The sequence below is a fragment of the Vulpes vulpes genome, chromosome X, assembly GCF_048418805.1.
Source record: "Vulpes vulpes isolate BD-2025 chromosome X, VulVul3, whole genome shotgun sequence".
In the NCBI taxonomy this organism is placed as follows: Eukaryota; Metazoa; Chordata; class Mammalia; order Carnivora; family Canidae; genus Vulpes; species Vulpes vulpes.
The window spans coordinates 88,548,710-88,569,386 of record NC_132796.1 but is presented as its reverse complement, the minus strand read 5'-3'; the positions used below and the strand labels follow the sequence as shown (position 1 = coordinate 88,569,386).

The window sequence follows — 20,677 nt, the reverse complement described above, 5'->3', positions numbered from 1 at the left end:
TTTGCATTACTACTAACTTCCCAGGTGGTGCTGCTAGACAAAGACCACATTTTGAGAACCACTGGGATAAATTAATGTAAAACCAGGGGCAGCAGGTAATAATGCACAAAGGAACCCTAACTTCATCTTGACTCAGCCCCGTAACTGAGCTTCTGATTCCGTTGGCACTATCTGGATTTCTTTAATTCCAGAACATTTTCCCTCTGCTTTGTCTTGTCCTCCTCCTCCAACCTTCTGATTTTTTTCAGCTGGGTCTCTAGTTTCTTTGCTTTAGCCTACTACTATCTTTCTCCTTCTCCTTTCCTAAAGCCACCATTTCAGGACAAAGGCTTTCCTGAGCCCTTAGCTCCATTTCATTGCCCTCTTTCCCCTCCCCGTTCCCCCATTCAGTCTTAGCAATCCCCCTAGCCCAGCAGTGAGTGAGCTTTCCAAAGCTTGGCTCCAATTAGGGTCCACTCTCATCAAGCTATTCCCCTCCACCACCAGTCTGGCTCCACAAACAACATTAGCATGCTAATGACAGTCACCTGCTGGCCCTGGGAAATCCGTTGCGCTCCAGCTTTCTCAAGGACAGTGGAAACACTGAAAACAGCACGTTTGAATGCTTCCGTTTATTCATTCACTCAACAAACACTGACTGAGCACCTGCCAGACACTGCCCTGGGCCCAAGGGATCCTGCCAGGCCCCATGGAACATGAGCATGTATGCATGGCATGCCTGAGAGTTTATGATGCCTCTTCAGGAAGGGGATCTTTTGTTCCACTCATCAATAGGGACAGACATTCAAGGAAGGAACTGACCACTCATGGGCCCCTCTTGCCTCGGTTTCCCTGCCTGCCCTGTGCCTGGACAGGTAACCCAGGACCAAAGATTGGGAGACACCAACCCAGGGAGTTTCCAAACCTCTTTGTTGAAATAAGCATTGTAATCCACACCTCTCAGCTATTGGCCCATTATATTGAGTGAGGCAAGGTATGTAAAGCCCAGAACACAGTGAGCTAAAACCTCTCTGCACATCTACACACCCATGCTGACAGACACACAGTGACACACAATGACACAAACACCGACACGCACATATTGACACACACACACCAACACACAATGCTGGCATACACACCCTTTATACACACACCAACACACACTGAAAACACACTGACACACACATCAACACAGACACAGATGCACACTGAAACATACACACTGGCAGACACACACCAGTGTGAGTAAACACATGCCAACACACACATCGACAGATACTGAAACACGCAGACACATAGCTGACACACACACTGATACATGCAAATACACACCTACTCACACATCAATATGGATCGACCTACAGCCCACGGAGACCAGGATGCCCAGGCCCCAGCAAGTGCTTGCAGCCGCAGGTAGCAGGTCTCAGAGGGACCAAAGGGTTGCTGGAGACTTGAGTTACAAACTTGGTTCCAGTCTGGCAGTCCAGATTTTTGGAGGAGGGGGCCTCTGAGGTTCTGAGGGTCCCCAGGGACAGGCGGGTAGAGTGGGTCACATGGCCAGGGAACTAAGGATTTCGAGCCAAGGTACCTCCTCTGAAGGGCTGAAAAATGTACGGAGCTTTGGTCAGCGCAGAGTGCTAAGGCCAGGGGTGGGGGTGGTGTTGGGGGAATGGGAGGGGCAGTGGTGGACAGTGGATCCCGGAGAGCAGGTAGGATTCCCAGGAAGCCCAGCTGCACCAGGCCCTCCTCCCTGCTGGGCTCGGCTCACCGAAGCTCTGGGTATCAGCTCTACAGCTCTAACCTAACCTCTGGCTTCCAGATACGCCCCTCTGGTCCTGCCACCAACAAAGTCTCATGTCCAGATCATTTAGTGACCTCGGGCCCTTCTCCATCGTCCACCGCACTGCAGCCTTTGCCGGAGAAGACCTGTCTCCCTCCCAGACACCCAGCCAGAACGGCCAGTCACCTCTGACTTCCCGCCCCCATCCGGCCAGGGCCCAGCCTTACCACGCGGTTCCTCTTATACAGCGCTGGTCCCACGTGTCGCTGCCACCCCAATCCAGGGCTCGGCGCCGCCCCCAGGCCCTGCCCCAGCACCCTGGCGGGCCTCAGAGACTACAGTCGCCCCTTTTCCTTGCCGTCACCATCTGCCCCGAGGGCCCGCGCTGTCTGCTGAACTCCCCTGTACTGGTCGCTGATCGTTCTCCTTGGTCTCTAGAGCAATGACGGCACCTTCAATACTTGGCTCCTCGCGACTGTCCCAACTACTACCCCCTCATTGTGTCTCTTCTGTACCTGCGCGCCCCCTCCCATCCAAATCCCCAGTCCTCCTGCTCAGGAAACGCTTAATTGGGCGCTTCCTGGGTGCCAGACCCCGGACTAGGCACTGGGGATGCATTTTCCGGAGTCCTTCTTCTCAAGGTGCACATCGCACATAGGCAGCTCTCTGAGACAGTGTGAAGCACTATCCCGGCAGGTGGAACCTAGTGCCAGGGAAGCACTTCCTGTGGCCACCCCATTTCCCTGCCTTCCCTCTTTCTCCCCAGGCCTGGGCTTCTGCGACGGGGTGCCTTTTCTCTCCCGGGTTCCTGTTTTTCTCCTTTCCTCCCTCCTGCCTCCCCCTCCGCCGCTCGCGCCTTTGGGGCTGCGGCCGGGCCAGCTGCCCCGCCCCAGCCGGGCCACCTCGCTGTCCGGGCTTCTGTCCGCGGGCCTGCCTCCCGCTGCGGTCCCGGGTTCCACTGGAGGTTCTGGCGCCTCTCCGAGACCAGGGCACCAGCCCTACCGAGGAGTGGAGCGCAGCGTCCGCCCGCTAGGGCCTGGGGCAAGGCAGTCGACCAGGGTTCCCTAGTCCCAGGGAGCTGGCACGGGGCCGCTCCCGGGACGGGGGACTGGGGTAGGGGGTCAGGGCCGGAGAGGATCCGCGGCGGCCGCTGGCCAGGAGGAAAGGGGTACCAGGCTGGCACAGCCTCTGCCTTCGGAGGCTCTTACTGCGCACCGCCGGCCGCCTTCTCCCCGGCTGAGCGAAGGTGAAGGGGAAATCCGGGCGGGACAGAGCCACCGGAGGCCGCTCCCCGTCACTCCCACGTCCCGCCCGACAGAGCTGGGGGCTTCACCCCTAAACTCCTCCTCTGAGACGCCCCGGCGACCTAGGCACTAGAAGGGGGTCGTGGTCAGGGCCCCGCTCACACACTGCGCTTCTGGGGCTTGGTGGGAAGAGGAGGCGCGGGGACCGTCCGTATTAAGTACCCAACAGTGGTGAGCTCGGCTCCACGAAATTACCGCCCACAGCATCCGAGGCTTGGAGACCCCGGGGCAGAAGGGGACCTCGAGGCCGCGGGCCTCGGACTCCGCACGTCACCGCTCAGTGGCGGGGCCGCAGTGCGGCTCCCCCCAGCTGCCCCCTGGTAAGCTCCACTGTGGAGCGGCAGGTGCCGCAGCCGCCCCACCACTCCCGCTCCAGCAGCACTCCGGGGCTGGGGGGGTGGGGTGGGAGGAGGTGTGGTGGAGCCTCAGGTCTCTGGCCGCTGGCGCTCCCATCGGAGCACCTTGAGATCTCGATGGAGAGGAAGAGGGGGTACAGGGGGCGGGGAAGAGGGGGAGGAGGATTGCGGAGCTCAGCAGCGGAGCTGTGCGCTGGAGGGGGAGGGGCAGGGGCAGGGGCTCTCTTCCAGCCTCAGGGGTCTGGGGACTCTGGGATGTAAGGCGAGAGCAGGGGGGTGTGACAATTCAGCAGAGGTCGGGACGTACCACGGAGCCCAGTGGCGGGGGGGGGCAGAGGACGTGGTCACCGAGGGGAGCCCCAGCCCCCCTTCGCACAGGCCTACAGCTGAGGTTGCAGGGAGAACTGGAACTGGGCTCGCCGCAGGGGGAAGCGGCGCGTGAAATCCGCCCCCCACCCCGAACCCCACTTCCGAGGGAGTGGGTTGATAGAGGGGAGGTTGGGGTTGGAGCAGCGGCGCGGGGGCCCCTCCCTCGCACCTCCCCCCACCGGACTTGGTCGCGCCCGAAGTGTAACACTTTCTCTTTGTCGGAGGAGCTTCGCTGTTTCTTGTGCTGTACCTCCGGTTGCGGCGGCACCCGTGGCAGCCCTGGCGGACGCAGGAGCGATGGCAGCGACCGACATAGCTCGCCAGGTGGTGAGTGCGGGGCTGGGGTGCCGGCGCGGCGCCGGGGGCCGGGGGCCCGGGAAGGGCGGAGGAGACCTGGCCGCCGCCGCGGCCCCGGCGAGGAGGGCAGTGGGCAGCATCCAGGAGCCACGGCGCGGCGGGACTTCTCCCCCGGGGTCAGCGGCTCACTCCCCCGTCCTGTCCCCGAGATCGGTGGTGGCGGGCGGCCGGGGGCCCCGGGCGAGGCTGCGGGCGGGCAGCTGAACTTCCATTGCCCAAGAGCTGCAGTGAGCGCCGCTGCCTCCCTCGCTGCAGCTGCCGCCGCCGCGCCGCTGGGGCGTTGCCGAATGAATGGCCGCAAGAGCCGCCGAGCCCTCGGGGTCCCTGGCCCCCTGGTCTTGCTTTCTCCGGCCGTGGGGCCGCGCCCCTGCGCCCAGCCGCCCCCCACCCGGGCCTCCTGCGGAAGAGGGGCGCCGGGCTGGGGTGAGCCTGGGGCAGGAGGCGGTGAGTGGCGAGGGGGGCGGGGAGGTGACTGGCTGGGGTAGGGTTTCTCCATATGCATTACATATGTGACTGCGTCTGTGTGTGTGTATCACCGTGTGCGTATGAGTGCACGCGCGCGCACTCGTGCCTCCGGGGCGGGTGGCGGCGCCCGGCTTGTCCGTGACCCTGCAGGAGTCCGTCTGTTTCCCCGTGTGCGCTCACCTCCGTGACGTGTGTCCGTGTGTCCCGACTCCTCTCTGCTGGGCTGGGTGCCTCTGGGTCCCGAGTGTGCGCGCGTGTGGCGGAGTGTGTGTGTGTGTGTGTGTGTGCGCGCGCGTGCAGCTCGTTGGCCTGTAGGTGGCTGGCTGCGTAGTTTGGCATGTTTCTGGAAGCCTTGACCGGGGTTTTGCGGGCCTCTGGGGGTCTGTCTCCGGTGCGTGTCCAGTGTAACCCGGCTTGTTCGCCAAGGCCGGGGTGCTGGCTTCTTTCTGTGGGGACTCAGGAACATAAGTGTGAGGCTTGCTGAAGCGGTGCCGTCTCTCTTTTTGTTGGCAGCAGACTCTGGAAAAAAAAAAATCTTCTTTTAAAGAACTGAAGTTTTCCAGCCTAGAATGTTCAGAGAAATCATACTGAAGTGACCTGAGGCTCCATATTTATTTTGGTTTTTTTTTTAGACCAGAAGTTTGGTTGTAAAGGGAGGGGATGATTCCGTCTAGGGGGACGATCTGTCTTTCTTTTCATCCATGGGTATCTGGGATCTTCAGAAGCCCACAATTATCCACACTCTCTGATGAGGGAGAGTGAAGTAGGGGTAGGTGAGCCCCATAGCACCAAATCCTACTGGATGAAAATCTCCGAACCACATGCACACACAAGTTTTTAAACCATTGGTTTACTTTTTTAGGGAAACAGTCTATGCACTGAGATTCCAGTGCCAAAAAAAAAAAAAAAAAAAAAGGAAAAAAAAGCCTCTAGGTATTTGAAGTAATTGAAATTGATTTATTTTCAAAATCTGAATCCAGAATCTGGTCGCATTTTCACTACAGGATATATATAAATTTATTCCACCCTCTTGTCCCTGTTTGGAGGGCAGGGTGACTTCTCTTGAATCTCCCCAACCCCTACAGACCCCAGCACCAAGCTCTTCATGCATTCATGATGTGGAAGGACCAGGACTAGATAGGGGGCAGTGCTCTGTGATAATCGAATTTGAGAGAATTCTCTTCTAAGATTGGCACTGTAATATTTATTGCTGGGGCATTTTGAGGGTTCCCAGAGTGCTTTTCTACTCCCCGTTACCTGCATTTTAAAGATGGCATGGCTTAAGTAGAGGGATTAGTCTCCTGGATTACACTTGCTCCATCTTTAGTGACCAGAAAGGATGCTAATGATTTTTCTTGTCAGCTAATTAATTTGCATCGACCTGTCCATGCTCTGTCACCAGTCTTCCTTGCCTGGATTAGGATTGCAGGGCAGACATTGCAAAGGGGAACATTCCAGAAGGTTGTGTTTCACCTCCGGCAGATTCAGGCAACCCAGAGGTCCCCTTTGTTCGGCAGATGGGGGGTGAGAGTGGTTTAGGGCCATTTGGTTTGCTTTGCATGGTTCTAGTTTGCTCCGGCTGGCCTTGCCCATACTGCATGATGAAGAACATAATTGTACGCCAGATTCTGAAGCTGAAAGAACAGCCCAAGCACTTGAGACCTTGTTATCAGGATAAATGGGTTTCTGGGAAAACTGACGTCATTCTCCCTGCCCCCCTCCCCCAGTCTGTAAAGCTCTTGTTTATGTGTCATTTGTCTCTCTGCTCTCCTTTGTGTCTGCAAGAAGTTGTAATTCACCAGGGGAAGATGGAATTAACTCAGGAGACCTTGGATGGCTGGTTGCTGCTTGTTTCTTCCAAGAATCACGTATCCAGGGTTTGGGAAGAGAAGACTGGAAATTAAACCTAAGTGTGCCTATTGTAGGAGTTCTTTTGAATGAGCTCTGAGATACGGTGCCATGCAAGCATTGCTCTGGTGTGTTTGTGCATGTGGGGGAGGGGGTGTTCTTTCCAGAGTCAGTTGAGGGTCACCATGGCTAGTAAGGTAACCTCATAAGTGACCTGAAACAGGCCATGGAGTTGTTGGATAGGACCCTTATTTAGGGATACATGCAGCTTGGAAGTTCAACTCTTGTGCACACAATACAATCCCATCCCATCTCGAATGAACACCATGAAGATGTGTGACAGAACTATTTCTTCGTGTGTCCACACGTTGACTTTTGTCTAATAAGTGTCCAGCACCATGGCTAGCCCTGGTGAACTCTACAAAAAAAAAAAAAGTAGCAGACATAGTTCCTGGCTTTTAAGCTTAGTCTAGTTGGAGAGACAAATTATAGATGCTGTGAAATAATTAGAGATCTATAGAAGATTCTGGGGATGTCCCCACTCCCAGCCCTTACCTGTGAGGTGGCTTGGGCTGCTATTAATATACTCTTTGAGGTTATGGGTGACTTGTGCAAGGTTACCTAGCAAGACATAGCCCAGACCTCAGGGGCTGCATCTTCTGGCTCTTTTATTGAGCTCTTTCTTTCAATGTTGTATTTTGGGGTCCAGATTGTAAGTGTTGGCCCATAGAAAGAATGGCTCATTGATTCTGGCTTGAACCAATCCCACAATGTGGACAGTGATGCTCTCCTCCGGTGGTAGCCAGGTAATGGTCTTTCTCCCTAATGAAAGATCTTGCAGGGACTAACTCTGCCCCCACCTGGGTTGTTCTGGGGCAGCTATCTCAGGACAACTGCCGGCTGGGGGAAGCTTTCCTCTGCATTCTGGTCTTACTTCCAAGTGGCACTTACCCTTGATTTCCCTGGAAGCTCCCTGCTTCAGCCATCTCTATCACCTCACAGTAAAAGTAATATTATACCCCAAGCAGGGAGAGCAAAACCTCCAGTTATGTACCCATACCTCCACGGAGGATACAGCACAGAAGAAAATGTACATGGCTGAGATGCCTGGGTGGCTCAGTCGTTTGAGCAGCTGACTCTTGATTTTGGCTCAGGTTATGATCTCAGGGTCCTGGCATCAAGCCCCTCAAGGGGGCTCCAAGCTCAGCGGAGAGTCTGCTTGAGATTCTCTCTCCCTCTGCCTCTGCCCCTCCCCCTCATGTTCACACACATGCACTTGCTCTCTCTCAAATAAATAAATCTTTAAACATAAAAAGAAAATTTGCATGGCCCCAAATATTAAAAATTGTTTAATCTAAATCAGGGGTACATTGGTGATCATGGTACTATTTTCTAACTTTTTTATGTGTTTGAGACTCTTCCAAAGAAAAAGTGGGGAGAGGGGAATGACAATGTCCCCCTCCCTCCAACCAAATGCATACAGCCCCTTCCCTCAGGGAGTTTAGGCTCTAGTAGTGGAGGCAGACTTAAATAACTATAATTATCATTGTGATCAATGCTGCACAGCAGAGCTGCTGCCTGCTGTAAGAATTCATTACAGGGGCGCCTGGCTGGCTCAGTCGGCTAAGTGTCCGCCTTTCGCTCAGGTCATGATCCCCAGGGTCCTGGGATCGAGCCCCGCATTGGGACTCCCTGCTCAGTGAGAAGTCTGCTTCTCCCACTGCCCCTCACCCCATTCATGCTCTCTCTCTCTCTTTCAAATAAATAAATAAATAAATAAATAAATAAATAAATAAATAAATAAAATCTTAAAAAAAAAAAAAGAATTCATTACAAGCAGACCTAATCCAGCCACGGCTGGGCGCTTCCTGAGGGCTTTGGCTAAGAAAGGAGGTAGCTGTGAGGAAAAGTAGGCTCTCATGCTGCTCCTGGGCTGGGAACTCTTTATTTGCTAATTCACACACTTTTATTCTCATTCATTCCTTCAACGTGTTGAGGTGTTGGGGATATGGTGGTGCCAAGGCACACAGGACTGTGCCCTCTGAGAGCTTCCAGATGACAGGCAGGAATAAGTCCCGTTTCCTTTTATTTCCTAAATCCTGGAAATGGTGAGGGTTAGCAGCGTTCTCATTACAAAATTGCATTACAGCTGAGCGATTTGTCTGTATAGTATAATGAGATTTTGATCTGCAGTCATGTGTATAGCATTTACCTTGTGGAGTCTGCTGTAAATTTTCTGTTAATTGCTGGCTTTGTTACCTGGCCCGGCCCCTCCCTTTGTGTGCTGTAAGGGAACAAACCCATTGCATGAGTCTGAGCAAAACTAATTAGGAAGATAAGTCCCCTGGAAAAAGGTATTCCAAAACTAAATAGGACCGATTTCTAGACTTGCCTGGGTTTCTGGATTATCAGAGTCGTGGTTTCATATTAGCATGAACAATTGAGAAGGGCTTTTAAGTTGCGTGTACTTTTAAGGCCACAGTCAAGAAAGAGAAAGAAGAAAGAAAAGAGAACACCATGGATAAGTGTAACATGTTTCTTTCAACGGTCTCAAAATGCTTTTATCTACATTGCCTGGACAGGTGTTCTTGTTTTCTTATTTTATGGGTACAGGGAGACCGAGTGACTTAGTTCAAAGTGTTAGCGCTGTTCAGGGGATGAAACAATGGGGCACACACTGGATGACACAGATTCCTTTTTTTTAAAGATTTATTTATTTATTTATTTATTTATTTATTTATTTATTGATAGACACACAGAGAGAGGCAGAGACACAGGCAGAGGGAGAAGCAGGCTCCATGTCGGGAGCCCGATGTGGGACTCGATCCCGGAACTCTAGGATCACGCCCTGAGCCAAAGGCAGGCGCCAAACCACTGAGCCACCCAGGGATCCCCCATGACACAGATTCTTTAAAAACAACCAAACCAGCCCTTTCGTGACGTTTCTAAGAGATAAAAACTCTGCCTACCCTGACTTCCCCCTCTTTTCATTGCATGCCCCCCACCCCAGTGCGCTTGCGGAGCAGGGGGTCAGAGGAGAGTATACTTGGGTGCTCTGAAGGCTCTGTGATGATAAAAATATTCTCAGCTTCAATCCCAGAGAGCGCAGTCATGGGTTATATGTGGGTTTTTTCTTTCTTTTTTCCTTTCTTCCCATATTGCTTTAAATAAAAATCTTGGAGCCACCAGCCATGTAATGATGGATTATTTTAAGTAACAACTTGGTGGGGGGAGCAGAATAAATTAGAAACACAGACCCTTCCTCCTGGCTTTGGCAGGAGGAGGCTTCTGCTGCTGGGATTTGAAACCGTGGGTTTCTCCGCTGCCGGCGCAGAGGAAGGAGGCCACATGCTCAGGAGGGTGAGAAGTAATGTTACCCTCTTGTGCTGCGTCCCCCGGTTAGAGGCAGCCATCTGCTGAGCGATGCCGCGTGCTCTGGCTGGCCCTGACTTGGGTCATCCCTTCCACTCAAAGGTGACCCGGTAAACGATTTGCAGGCTCTCTCGGGGTGGGGGGGTGGGGCGGGCGGGGAACAGGACTCAGGGCTCAGGTTTCTCCTGCCAGCCTCCCGCCCGTGGCCCCCAGCGAAGGCCCTGGGGTAACAGGAGCAGAACTCCGCTTTCCCACCCTGATGAGGTGTGAGGCCGAGCTGGGTTTCCTTTCCCAGCGGAGGCCCCGGCTCTGAACAGCGGCGCAGAGGCAGGAACTGGGTTTTTTCAGATCCACTTTAAATGAGACCAGATGGAGGCAGAGGCAAAATCAGGCTCCCTAGAGGACAGTTGGGCATTCATCCAGAGGCCTGTGAGTAAACCTTTTTTCTTTTTCTTTCTTTCTTTTTTTTCTTCTTCTTCTTCTTCTTTTTTTTTTTTAGCAGATTGGAGATAACAGTGGCCAGCACACCTAGAAAACTATTTAACTATTTAAAGAGCCTGGCTTGAAGGAAATCTGTCTGGTTTTTGTGGGAAAGGTGACCTCCTCCCAGCAGGAGTTGTCCGTGGCCTGAGGTGGAACTGTTTTTACCTAGAATCTGGCTGGTTGGTGAGGTGGCCCTGGGGCCTCAGGCTTAGGCCCAAGTCACAAGAGAGGCAAATGACGGAACCTGAGAGATAGAAGCCCCAGCCTCTCTATGGCATCAGATGCCTCAGTTGCCTTCCGTGGGCCAGAGCCACCTCAGTTAGCCCACAGTGTTCTGGGTCGTGACCCGTGACCCGTGACCCTTCTCCCTTTAAAAAAAAAAAAAAAAGATTTTATTTATTTATTCATGAGAGACACACAAAGAGAGAGGCAGAGACACAGGCAGAGGGAGAGGCAGGCACCCCACAGGGAGCCTGATGTAAGACTCCATCCCAGGACCCCAGGATCACAACCTGAGCGGAAGGCAGATGCTCAACCACTGAGCCACCCAGGCACCCCTGATTATTTTTTTTTTAAGATTTTAATTTATTTATTCATGAGACCCACAGAGAGAGAGGCAGTGACATAGGCAGAGGGAGAAGCAGGCTCCCTGCGGGGAGCCTAATGTAGGACTCGTCCCAGGACCCGGGGATCATGCCCCAGAGCCGCCCAGGCTTCCCGATCCTTCTCCCTCTTTTTTTTTTTTGTAAAGATTTTATTTATTTATTCATGAGAATATACAGAGAGGAGAGAGAGAGGCAGAGACACAGGCAGAGGGAGAAGCAGGCTCCATGCAGGGAGCCCGACGTGGGACTCAATCATGGGTCTCCAGGATCATGCTCTGGGCTGAAGGTGGCGCTAAACCGCTGAGCCACCCGGGCTGCCCTCCTTCTCCCTCTTGACTGCCATTAAGCCACAGCCCAATGCCCCCAAAATTTGAGCACGATGAAGAAATCTATCTGGCACGTGGAGTGGTAGTCGTGGAGTGGTAGTCGGCTTGCTCTCTGCCCCTAAATCACTCTGTGACCTTGGACAAGTCACTTCCCCTCCCTGAGTCTCTGTTTCCCCTTTGGTAAAACGAGAGAGCGGGCTGGAGTAGGTGAGCCGTCAGGGTGTTACCAGCTCTCCCATGGGATGGCCCTTACATCTCCTTGCTCTCCAGCTTTTCTCTAGGATCTCCTTGCTCTCCAGCTTAATTTCATCTAGGGTCTAGCCTGCTTCTGCTTCCCACTGAGGTAACAGACTCTTAACTCCACCTCTTCCCTGCTTTCCTTCCTTGCGCAGGGTGAGGAGGGAGTTGTGGAAGAGGCAGGTCTGTGCTTTTAGCTCATCAGGGTCTCCCTGAGCCGAATAGAAACAACCGTTCAAATAGCCTGTCCCTGTAGGTGGATATAGCTATTGTCTTCCTATAAAGGTACATGACAGCTGAATTTCTGTCTATTGAATCCCATTTTAAATGCACTAGGAGAGCTTGCCATTTAATGGAATCCTGCTGCGAACCCTTTTACAGAATGAAAAGCCACTCAGGAATTGATCTGGTGTATTAAAATCCAGAGTTTCTTCTATTGGGTTTGCCAAAAAAAAAAAAAAAAAAAGGGCCTTCCCCGTGTATGATAAGGAGGGTGTCCTTTGTGTGTCCCCGGGGTCCCCAAAGCTGCTCCCCCACTGAGAGGCCAGTGTCGGCAGGGCTTATTTCTCCTTGGAAGGGCTCCTAAATTTCTCCTCCCAATTCAGGGCATTGCTACTATTGTCAGTTTCCCCTTAGCCTGGCTTAATCCGCAGGAGGGAAATCCTGACATGTGGTACGTGAGGCACACTGGAGGATTTTTTTTTTTTAACCTCTGAGAACTTATCAGTATTTTTGTGGTTCTTACTGCTGATAATACAGTGGCATCCACTCCCTTGACTGGAGGCAGCAAATAGGGCTATCATCCACCTGATTGCTTCAGCAAGCAGTTTTGTTGCATGTTTCAGGATATGTGATTTGACTTTTGGTTCACATGAATCCTTATAATAATAAGTTATACCATATAATAATAAGTTATGTATGTACAATGTTATAATAAGGATAATAATAGGGCTTTATTGTATTATTGGTAAAATAAATATTTATGTACAATAAAACTGCCCCAAAGCTGACTACTTAACTGAATTTTCTGATTATCTGTATGTAAAGCACCTTTTTGGTAGTTGTGGTCAAAGATTTTGCCAAAATATCCAAGGCTACTTTCCTACCTAGGAAAGCATCATCAGAGAATCTTTTTTTTAAAATAAAATTTCTATTCTGATTATTAAAGTAAACTCTGCCCCCCAAAAAGTAAAAGATGCCTGTTGTAGAAAATGCAGAAGACACAAAAAAGCAACAACAGCTACATTCCCTCCACCCAAAAGTAACTATTGTCACCATTTTGGTGGTTGACCCTTGAACATTTTGGTGGTTGAACCCCTCGATAGGGGTTGCGACCCCCACACAGTAAGGAATCCACATATAACTTTCATCTCCCCCCAAATTTAACTACTAACAGCCTACTACAGACTGGAAGCCTTACCAATAACATAAATAGTAAGACTAGCACGTATTTTGTATATTATATGTATGACATATAATTGATTAATTGATTTTAATCATCCTGAGAGTTTGCAGGGTCTCTCAAGGATCAGTATTCAGGGGCGCTTGGATGGCTCAGTAAGTTAAGCATCCAGCTCTTGATTTGGGTTCAGGTCATGATCTCAGGGTGGTGGGATCGAGCCTGGGCTGGACTCTGCACTGGGGGTGGAGCCTGCTTAATATTCTCTCTCTTCGAGGATCCCTGGGTGGCTCAGTGGTTCAGTGCCTGCCTTTGGCCCAGGGCGTGATCCTGGAGTCCCGGGATCAAGTCCCACGTCGGGCTCCCGGCATGGAGCCTGCTTCTCTCTCTGCCTGTATCTCTCTCTCTCTCTCTCTCTCTCTCTATCATGAATAAATAAATAAAATCTTTAAAAAAAAAAGATTCTCTCTCTTCTGCTCCCTCTGCCCCCGCTCCTGCCCCCAAAGATGAGTTTTCAGGGCTGGGATGGAGATGGGGAAAAGGAAAGGTGTGAAAGATCAGGCCCACCAGTAAGTGACACGCGAGTCTGCTGGAGTGAATCCGATTTCAGTGTGTCTATGACATGCAGGGGAGAAAGTTTAGGGAAAGGCCAGTTGTGAGCAATGAGTTCCAACCTTTTTGTTTTGGCCTCATGCTTACGTATTTATTTATTTAAGTAATCTCCACCCCCACTGCGGAGATTACTGAACCCAGGACCCAGCGATCAAGAGTCCCATGCTCTACCAGCTGAGCCAGCCAGGTGCCTTGTTTTGGTCTTGTCTTTCAAAACATCAGGCACTAACTTAGCCACCCCAACTGGAAACGGAGGCAGGAAACTCCCTTGACACATATGCACCCACAGTTCCAGAGGCCTCAAATACTGCTTGCTTCCTATACCACTAAGTTTGAAAGAGGGGCGGGGTTGGGGGCGGAAGACAGGACAGGCATTGCCCACTGGGGTGCTTACTGGGGTGCTTACTGGGGTGCTTACGGGACTTTCTATTTTCAGAATAACAGCAGTGGGAGCAAGATGCACAGCTGGAACCGCCATAACTCATTCTTCGTAACATGAACCTTTGAATATTCAATTAAAAAATGAAATTGGTGTGTCCCCAGGGGAGGAGGCGGAAGAGAAAGAGAGCGGTGTTTCTGCCCGTGATATGAAATGTGGTATAACGTATTTCAAACCGCAGGTGACTGCAGATGGGGAGAAAACAGGAAATGTAATTGGGGAGGGGAGGGGGACGGGGCTCGCTCAATTCTCAGGAGCACTCTTTCATTTTGCCTTCCTTTTAGCTCTTCTCAGACTCTGCATCCTAATTACCCCTGCCGCAAAGCTGAGTGAGAAGTCTCTTCCCTCGAAGTATTAAAAATGTTTTTAAATGATATGAGTAATGTATGAATACATTCCTGCTGTAAAAGGATCAAACAATACAGGAGTATACTGACTACCCCCTGGAGTAAGCCCCTATTTCCGCTTAGCTCCCCTGAGCTGGCCGCAGATGTCCCTGGTTTGGTGGAATCTTTTCTGTCTCCTTTCTCTGCACTCACATGCATTTATGTGCAAATACCCATATATAGGGCTTTTTTGCACATAGGGGCTCCTACTGTGCTTTTTGTTCTACAGTTTCTTTCTACAGTATAATATGTCCTGGAGATATTTGCATTAAAACATAGAGACCCGCTGTATTCTTCTTTTTTAAAAAGGGTTTATTTATTTATTTTAGAGGAAGAGAGAGACAGCATGAGCAGGAGAGGGGCAGAGGCAGAAAGGGAGAGAGAGAATCTCAAGCAGACTCCCTGCTGAGCACAGAGCCCAGACATGAGATATGGAGCGAGATCCCATGACCCAGAGGTCACGTCTTGAGCCGAAACCAACAGTCAGGTGCTCAATGCACTGAGCCACACAGGCGCCCCAAGACAGACCACATTCTTCCTAATGGCTGCAGAGTATTCTAAAATATGCATGTACCATAATCTAGTTAAATATTTTTCTATTATCAGACATTTATGGGTTTTCCCCCCTAGTTTTCCAGTATTATAATCGATGCTGTAACGAATTTCCTTGTACATATGTCTTTGTACAGACATGTGAGTTTCTGTAGAATAGATTCGTAGGGGACTTTGCAGGGTGACAGGAGATGGGCCCTTTAACATTTTGGTGCCTTGTGGACTTTCTGGCATCTTCATTCAGTCCTTAAACATGACACCACCTGCTACTCGAGATGATAACTTGAGGTTTTAACGTTGGGCCAAGTTATCAGTTCTGTCTTCTCTGGTGCACATTGTAATCCAGGGAACGTTCAATTAACTGCAATCAGAGTAATTAAGACCTCACTTAATCAGGTCACCTTAAGGAGAGAGAGGAAAGAGATAAGATAGCAGAGCTTTAGCGAGAGAGGGGACAGAAACTTCCAGGGGCTGTCCTGGGGTCAGTGTACATTCAGTCTGATGCCCTTTTTACCTCTACATATTTAACTCTGAACAATGAGGACTAATACTCATAATGATGACCTTGACATCTTAAAAGATTTATCAAAACAAAAGTCAATGGTGCTTGCTAGACAGGATTTCCTAAAGCAGGAAATATATATACGAATACATTTTTGAAGCTTTCTCGAGTATAAGCACTGAGACAAAAAGTTTGCTCCTTAAATCTTAGCAAGAAAAACACAGTAACCAGCTCTCATGGTCCCTGGTCCCCAACATCCAATTAATTTCAGTGTATTGGATGGACACTGGATAAAAGGATACAGAAGAAATAAGGATTCTAAAGTTACCAGTGACCTTCACCAAATTCCAGATTGATGATTATTTCTCTGTAATTCTTCCTGACTTCAACCTTGGCCTCTGGTGCTAGAAAACTATTGGGGCATCTCTTATTTTTCTGATCAAGTCCTCCTCTTGGAAGAATCCTTTCCATCTTCCCATTCCTTACTTGTGGGCATTTCTTATATTCAGTCTCCAGCTCTTTTCTCCCTGTACTGTCTCTTGGAGAACACATCCAGATTCAGACCTCCCACTCCTAAATTCATACCCCAGTCCTGAATTTTCCTTGAGCCTACAATCCCATATTGCTAAGTTCTTATTGGATTTCTTCCCCTGCATATCTCACCAAAAAATAAAAGCCATCGTATTTTCTTTACCACATAAAATGCTTTGGGGCACCTGGGCGGTTCAGTCGGTTAAATGTCTGTCCGACTCTTGATTTTGGCTCAGGTTGTGATCTCAGAGTCCTGGGATCGAGCCCCATGTCGGGCTCTGCGATCAGTGAGGAGTCTGCTTGGCCCTCTCCCTTGCCCCTCCCCTACGAGTGCCCACGATCACTCTCAAATAAATAGATAAATACAATCTTTTTAAAAAATGCTTTTATGGGATGCTGGGTGGCTCAGTGATTGGGCGTCTGCCTTTGGATCAGGGTGTGATCCCCGAGTCCCGGGATCAAGTCCCGCATCAGACTCCCTGCATGGAGCCTGCTTCTCCCTCGGCCTGTGTCTCTACCTCTCTCTCTGTGTCTCTCATGAATAAATAAATAAATCTTTAAAGAAAAAGAGACCATGAGTGCAGCGGGTAGGGGCAGAGGGAAAGGGAGAAGCAGACTCTCTGCTGAGTGTGGAGCCCAATACAGGGCTCAATCCCAGGACCCTGAGATGGTGACTTGAGCTGAAGGCAGACACGTACCTGACTGAGCCACCCAGGTGCCCCGTGATGCCATTTTTCAATGATTCCATTCACAGTGGTTAAAAAGCCTCAGAAACTCAGTGTTGGTCTAAGTTTAGGTAAAACGGACCCTCTTGCACATTGGTGGCGGAAATAGACATCTGTACTATAATGATTTCTCAGTGTGTACTGAAGTCTCAAACGTGTGTGCCCTTGGACCCAGCGAGCTTCAATTCTAGGAATTTAACTTAAGGAAATAATCAAAGATCTATGGAAACCTATAAGAACAAGAATTATTGTTTATGTCATTTAAAACTCAGAAATGCACTAAATGTCTAACAATGGAAGATTGGTTCAGTGGAATGCTATGTGGCCAATACAAATAACGTTTTAGAAGTTTATGCTTAATTTCTCAAGAAAACATCCACACTATGTTAAATGTCAGGCAATGAAAAGGAATATCCATGGGGGGATCCCTGGGTGGCTCAGCGGTTTAGCGCCTACCTTCAGCCCAGGGTGTAATCCTGGAAACCCAGGATTGAGTCCCACATCGGGCTCCCTGCATGGAGCCTGCTTCTCTCACTGCCTGTGTCTCTGCCTCTCTCTCTCTTCTCTCTGTGTCTCTCATGAATAAATAAATAAAATCTTTAAAAAAAAAAGGAATATCCAGAATTATCCCTATTTTGTAAGAAACAAAAGGTATACAGACTGGAGGGAAACCCATATAAATGTTAACAGTGATTACCTCTGGAGAGTGCTATTATGAGTAGTTGTTGTTTTCTCCTTTATCATTTTCTCCGTGTTCTAAAGTCTCTACAGCAAACATTGCTTACTTTTTAGGAAATGAAAAATCCCTGATAAGTATAATGTCTATGTAATAGCTTATTTAAAACCAGAATCCTCCATTTCCCCAAGCAAGCACCCTTTCCTGGCTTCTCTCTGTTCTGTCCATGGTGCCACCAGTCCAAGCTCCCAGGCTCAAAACCTTGCAGGCTTGGAGCTTTGATCCTCCCTTCGCTCCCACGTTCCCAATCACTGATTGAGTGATCACCATTCTTTAGGACACGTCTCAAGAGTGTTCCTCCCTCCTGAGTCCCAAGTCAGATCAGCTCAGTTCAGCCAGCATTTGTTGGCACAGTGCCTGCATGTCAGTCTGCCAGGTCCACGTTAGTGGAGTCATCTGTCTTCCTGCCTCTGCTTCCTCTCTCCTCCAATCAATCAAATGTCCTGCAGCTGGAATGATCTTTTGAAAAACGCTACTTGTATCATGGCTCTCCCTGCTCAAAACACTCAAAGGGCCCCCAAACCCCGATGCCTAAGGAATAAAGCCCATCCTCTTTCTTCTGCTATTTAGGGCTCTTTACAGCACTGTGCTAAGTGGGAGGTAACATTAGGGGGGGCACATGGGAGGTTCTTGGTGAGTTATTGACAACGAAGTAAGTCTTTAAGGTGTGGAGCCTGGGTGGCTCAGTAGGTTAAACGTCGACTCTTGATTTGGGTTAGGTCATGATCTCAGGGTTGTGAGATTGAGCCCTGCAATGAGCTCTTTGGGTTGTGCTCCACACCCAGCATGGAGCCCGCTTAAGATGCTTGAGATTCTCTCTTTCCCTCTCCCTCTGCCCCTCTTCCTCAGGTTTCTCTTTCTCTGAGGAAAAAAAAAAAGATTCTCTCCCTCTGCCCCTCCCCTTGCTCTCTCTTTTTCCTAAAGATTTATCCATTCATTTACTTTTTTAAAAGATTTTACTTATTTATTCATTAGAGAGAGAGAGAGAGAGAGAGAGAGAGGCCGAGACACAGGCAGAGGGAGAAGCAGGCTCCATGCAGGGAGCCCGACATGGGACTTGATCCCAGGACTCCAGGATCAGGCCCTGGGCCGAAGGCAGACACTAAACCGCTGAGCCACCCAGGGATCCCCCCATTCATTTATTTTAGACAGAGTGCAGAGGAGGGGCAGAGGGAGAGGGAGAGAGAAACAGAAGTGGACTCTGCACCTAGTGTGGAGCCTGTTGTGGGACTTGATCCTACAATCGGGAGATCAGACCTGAGCTGAAACCAAGAGTGTAACGCTCAGCCAACTGAGCCTCTCAGGCACTCCGGTCTCCCTCTCTTAAAAAAAAAAAGAAAAGAAAAGAAGTGGAGTTCTCTCCATCTCTCCACTGTGTTCAGTTTGAAAATTCCCTTTCCTCTCCTTTTGGCAGTTTGTACCAGAGGCCAAAGTTTCATGGTGCTGAATTTGGAGACAGGAAGAGGCAGCCAGGGGCGATAAAATATGGCTCAGGAAACCTCAACTCTGAGTCTGTCCCAATTTCCGATGCCTGCTATGTAGGAGGATCCATGGAGAAAGCATATTGGCTCTTTAGTCTCTGTCTCCCCTGCAGTGTTGAGGACCAAGAACAACCAGTGGGAGACTTAACATCTTCATTTGTTTGCTTTAAGAGAAAGAAGGAGGAAGGGGTGAGGGGAGTCAGAAAGGGGTGTACATAGAACCAGCTCCAAGTGACGTCGGCCATGCATGAAACCCAGCTGTTGTCAGGTGCCCCTCTGGGGGTCAGAATACGCCAAGTCAGACTGAATGATGACATATGGCTGGGTGTGGGAATGCTCCTCTGGGAGTGCAAGGGGGTGAGATGTATGAGGGTCATGAATTTGCCAGATGGCAGCCCTGGCCCTAGTACTGTCTCTTGCTCTTGGAAGACCTGATGGCAGGTCTGGGTGAAGGGGCTATCTGGGAACCAGTTCTGGCAATATCAGCTGCTGAGGTGCTCAGGCCGTCCCTCTCTGTGTGCACATGTACCCTTAGGGACCTAGCCTAAAGGCAGGTCCAGGTGAGCACAGAGTTACCTGCTAGCACAGCCCTGGATGCTGGTACGGATCTCCTGGCACTAACCATGCCCTTCTTGGATTGTTCTTGGCACCTTTCTGGTTCCTGAAATCTGGGTGTAGCCCCACCCAACAGAAATTCCCGACTCCTTACATGGCCCATACCTCCTGTCTGGCTGTGTCCAGCTCCCCTTCTCTCTTCCCCTGGGGCCACTGGCAGTTAGCACTTTTCTGGAGTACATACAGACCTCTTTTCCTTCCCCCTGGCTCCTTGCAAGCCTGTCCCAGTTTGAGGCTCTCTCTGTTTTATAAAACTATTAACAGTCAGGAGCTCTGGAGCTAACAGGTGAAGCAAGGGCCGCGAATGGCTTGGCTGACTCTCATGGGACAGGGAACCGGGGGAAGCCGGGAGGCAGCTCTTTCTAGCTGCAGAGGGAGGGAGCCCCAAGTGTTCCATGGCATCACGTGTTATTTTCAGAGTCTGAGTAGAGGGGTCACCTTGCAGAGCAATAGGAAGAGCAGTTTCTGTTGTTGGGATACTCCCCACATGCCAGGCCCCGTGCTCAGTGCTTGAAGGACATGAGCCTGTGTGATCCTCGCCCCAGTCCTAGGAGCTGGTAACCACTTGGCCCTGATTTTACAGATGGGGAAACTCTGAGAACTTAAGTAACTTGTCTGAGGTCCGAAGGTGGAGGAGGTGGGACTCTCTCTGAGACCTGTCTCATTTCAAAGCCTATTCTCTTAGCCTGTACACCGCGCCACCTTTGTAGTCGCCCAAAATGCCCTCAAGAGAAGACTAATTGCTTTGGGAAGACCTTTTGTAATATTTACTGGACCCTGAGGCACGGCCCAGGCCTCATGCTACGCTCATTACATGTAGTGGCACCTTTGAGTCCCCCGATCACCTGGTGGATAGGTAATATTATCTCATCGGACAGACTTGGAAGGAAACGGAGTCACGGAGAGGTCACCTGGCTTCTAAGTGGTTGAGTGGAGAGTTAACCTGAGTCTGCGACCGTTACCCCCTGACCTGGCCCTCCCCAGCCCTCTCGTAAGCCATCTGGGCAGTTTGCTGTGTGTAGAACTATGGTGATATTCACAGCGGAGTCTGGAGACGCCTGCATCTGAGAGTCCATGACTTCTAAGCTGGCAGGCCACTCCGCTTTGGAGCAGGGAGTAGCTAAGGGAAGGTATGACACACTGGGCCTGGGAGGGAGAGTTACTTCCTTGCTCGCAAATCATTTGGATGAGAAGTGAGGCCCAGATTGCTTTTAA

At 50.4% G+C, this 20,677-nt stretch overlaps 1 protein-coding gene across 13 annotated transcripts in view; it reads left to right on the top strand.

The window, feature by feature from the left end:
- The first annotated feature begins 2,481 nt into the window (after positions 1 to 2,481).
- The window catches only part of SEPTIN6 (septin 6), a 68,438-nt gene continuing 50,242 nt past the window's right edge, over positions 2,482 to 20,677 (top strand). For 4 of the 13 annotated variants that reach the window (XM_025986752.2, XM_025986750.2, XM_025986751.2 and 1 more), the window contains exon 1: positions 4,217 to 4,592. In XM_025986752.2, the coding sequence (XP_025842537.1) occupies positions 4,440 to 4,592 (153 nt within the window). In that variant the 5' untranslated portion in view covers positions 4,217 to 4,439. Of the gene's footprint in view, positions 3,387 to 3,581; positions 4,119 to 4,216; positions 4,593 to 20,677 lie in introns of those variants that run through there. The other 9 variants (XM_072744166.1, XM_072744168.1, XM_072744167.1 and 6 more) reach the window with 7 other exon arrangements.